The sequence below is a fragment of the Gavialis gangeticus genome, unplaced genomic scaffold (assembly GCF_001723915.1).
Source record: "Gavialis gangeticus isolate Ggan-Ray unplaced genomic scaffold, GavGan_comp1, whole genome shotgun sequence".
Taxonomy (NCBI): Eukaryota; Metazoa; Chordata; order Crocodylia; family Gavialidae; genus Gavialis; species Gavialis gangeticus.
Window position 1 is genome coordinate 76,382,779 of NW_017729024.1, and position 3,634 is coordinate 76,386,412.

Here is a 3,634-nt window from a genome sequence, read left to right on the forward strand (position 1 = left end):
GAGCTGTATCTCTCCCTTCTGCAAGCCCTCACCCCCAATGAAGCTGCCCCAAGCCTTCTCCCCCTTCACAGTTCCTCTAGATACGTCCCCAGCCTCCCATTGCTCCACAGACCCTAGGAGCTTGCTTGCCCCCCTTCCTTTCCATACTTTACATGCTAAAACTGCATCAAGTGTTAAGCAAGCTTTGGAAATAGGCATTTGGAACTAGCTGATCTGAAACATAAGTGGCTGTAAGAATAAGAGTGCACTAACTGAGATTGCAGTAGTATTTATTTACAGCTGTTTACCTACATTTAACTCCATTCTCTGTTAATCAATAATATAGACTAAAGGAGCCAAAGAGGGGGGAAAAAAGCGCAATAGAGATTGCAAGTTCAGAGACAAACCTGAGGATTCGGATTCGTGATAGAGCAGTGAGGCGTGTCTTTGTGGTAGCAGTGAGTATGTCATTTTATCTTTGTGTGTCTTCATGTGAGCCAGTAGTTTTTACAGTTTAAAAAATTGTTAGAGACAGTTTAAATGAAGACTGAACCAGTCACCTCAGTCTGCCTAGTGGGGTAACTGATTATCTCCATTTAACCAAGGACCCTGGTCTAACCAGTGACATCTAACTGGTGGCCCCAGTGATTTTTATTTTGCAGCTTGTGGTTCAGTAGAGAAGTTTGTGAACTCTCCAGCACTAGAAGTGTTTAAAAAGAGGTTGGTCAGCCACTGGTTGGGGATGTGTCAGTGCTGGCAAGGCTTAAGTCCCAGAGGGTGCTGGCTACAGGGTCTTGCCCCTCTGGCTTAGGGTCAGACTGATGCTGCACTGGGGTCAGGAATGAATTTTCCCCTGGTCAGACTGGGCAGGGTTTAGTCTTCCTTTGCAGCAGTGGCATGGCCTCTGCCTGGGATATCGCTACAGCTGCTGAGGGTCTGCACCACAGGTAGTGCCAGCTGAGACCCACCACAGGGTGAGCCCCACAGGCAGCGCCAGCTGGCACCCAGCAGCCTGGCAGTCCTGTGTTGCCCCCAGACCCCTGCCCTTGTGTTTCAGGGCTTGCACAGCTTGTTTTAGGGTGGGAAGGTTTCCCACCTTTTCTCCTTGGAACTAGGAAGCCCTTTTTTTCCCCCTATCTCCAACAAAATTCCAGGGCTTGCTTTTTTCCACATTTTCCATGAAAAAAAATGCAGTCGCGAATTGAGTCGGTCCTGTGTTTTGATGCATCTCACATTTTACTTCAGCCTCCGGACATCGCATCCAAGTTTAGAAAAGATGCCAAAGACTGCAAAAGTCACCCCTAAAGACCGTGTTGCTCAGTTTGGCAAGGATAAATTTCACACTGATGGTACTGTGCTGTTCTGCACTGCATGCAACAAAGCTGTAGATCATGTTCGAAAGCAGACAATTGTAGAACACATGGAAAGCGCTAAGCATAAACATAATGAAAAGAGACGAAGAGAAGATGCTGAAACAGCAGGGCCATCAACAGTAAAGAAACAATGTACTGACACTGCAGCATTCCCGCATTCCTCAGTTGCCAAAGACCACCGTGACACCGTCACTTTGGATTTTGTTCGAATGTGTTTACAAGCAGACCTTCCTCTGCAAAAAATGGATTTACCTGTTGTCAGGGATTTTTTGAACAAACACGTCGAGGGAGGCAGTGCCATTCCCAAGTTAGATCAGTTGTATTCCCACCTACCACCTCTTTTTGAAGAGGAAAAACAGCGTCTTATTAATGACTTCGAGGGAAACTTCATTGCTGTGGTCACCAATGAAACAATCGACTTTGAAAATAAACCAGTTTTCAACATTTTATTTCAGGTGCTCAGGGTACGCCCTCCTAGGCATGCGGACATTCCTGCACCACAGCTGGTAAAGACCGTGTACCTGGGGAATGTTGATCATGCCACCATTTCACAAGCCTTGATTTCTTGTATGGTGGAATTCAGCATCCCACTTGAGCGAATACTAGCATTTGTTACAGACGGTGCAAGCTACATGGCAAATGCTTGGAACGCTGTGCTTTGCAATCTGTGGTCAAACTGTGTACATATTCGTTGCTATGCACATGTAGTTGCTTTAGCAGGAAATACTTGGCGAGATACCTTCAAGCAAGTGGATCGCTTTGTTGCTTTGATGAAGACACTTTTAGGGAAAGCTCCAGCTCGTCGTGCACGGTTCTTGAGATACCTGAAGGAACAGAGTGTTGATTCACCAACACTTCCACCCGAACCAGTTGTGACCAGGTGGAATACATGGTTCAATTGTGTAAAGTACCATGCACAGCACTACAAGTTCTACCATGGGTTTGTAGAGCATGAACGAACAGAACAAGGGGATACATCTGTTCTGCGGGAACTAGCTAGCTTGTTAGTGGTAGAAGACCTACACACTGACCTTAAGTATATCGCAGAGAACTGTGGACGTCTGGTGACAGCACTGGACATTTTACAGTCTCAAAAACGCCAAATACACAAAGTGTACAACACTGTCCTAGATTTAATTTCATGGCTGGAGCATCTTGCATCATCAGCTGATAATGGGAAAGGGTCCACAGCTGCTCAAAGTGCTGCTGATAAACTCAGACAATACAACGTAAAAAATAAACAGCCAGCAATTGATTTTCTCCGCGCTGTTCGTGCACTGGATCCTAAACAAATTGGTGCTGTTTATACAGATTATGAAACTGTGAAACAGGCATTAAAGCTGCCCAATGAATGCAACATGGAATGGCCAGTGTATTTAGGGATTGTCAAAGATGGGTTTGCAGACGTTGAGGATCCCATTCAGTTCTGGATGGCTGTTGAAGATCGCATTCCCAACCTGGCAAAATATGCAATGGTTCTTCTCCAACTGACTGTAAATTCATCTGATGTGGAAGGAAGTTTCAGCAAATTTGGGGTTCTTTTCAGTGCTCAGCACCAATGTGTGAAAGATGAAAATGTGGCTGGAATGCTGCAGCTCACTGAGGAACCCACAAGAGCAGCTGACAGCGCAGCAAGGTCTGACACACTCCAGCAGCTCACCGAGGATCCCCCAGGAGCAGCTGCCATCGCAGCAAAGACTGACGCGCTCCAGCAGCTTACTGAGGACCCCCCAGGAGCAGCTCATGTTGCAGAAAAGACTGGTACACCCCAACAGCTCACTGAGGACCTCCTAGAAGCAGCTTTCATCGCAGCAAGGACCAGCACACTCCAGGAGCTCACCGAGGAGCACAGGAGCAGCTTACATTGCAACAAGGACCAGCGCACCCCAGCAGCACACTTCAGCAACTCACCGAGGAACCGACCCATGGAGCAGCTTACAGGGTTCCCTGGTGTGGCCCCCTTATCCAGCCAGTTAGGGTGAGGCAGGTATAGTTCAGTGGGCTCTGAGGCTTCCTGCTTTGGGTGGACCTCCAAGTCCTGGGCTGCCTGGGCTTCGTAGAAGCTCCCCAGTGGGTGGGGTGTGGCAGGGCACTCTGGGCACACCTGCTACTTTAGAAGCAAGTCAGGCTGCAGGAGCCAGGATTTGGGGAAAGAGCTGGCAATCAGCCCAGTCATGTGACCCTCTAGGTGTGGGGCCAGCCAGAAGCCAGAGCAGGCAATCTGCTGCTGGCCATGTAATATCTGGTGGAATGTGGATGGGACTGTGGGGCGGGGGGGGGGG

The 3,634-nt window shown here is 48.3% G+C and overlaps 1 protein-coding gene across 6 annotated transcripts in view; it reads left to right on the top strand.

Annotated features, from left to right (window-relative positions):
* The window catches only part of LOC109297480, a 34,275-nt gene that overhangs the window by 15,331 nt on the left and 15,310 nt on the right, over positions 1–3,634 (top strand). For 2 of the 6 annotated variants that reach the window (XM_019517257.1, XM_019517256.1), the window contains 2 exons: positions 326–437; positions 1,225–3,626. In XM_019517257.1, coding sequence (XP_019372802.1) covers positions 1,256–3,334 — 2,079 coding nt within the window. In that variant the 5' untranslated portion in view covers positions 326–437; positions 1,225–1,255 and the 3' untranslated portion in view covers positions 3,335–3,626. Of the gene's footprint in view, positions 1–325; positions 438–641; positions 700–995; positions 3,627–3,634 lie in introns of those variants that run through there. The other 4 variants (XM_019517258.1, XM_019517259.1, XM_019517255.1 and 1 more) reach the window with 4 other exon arrangements.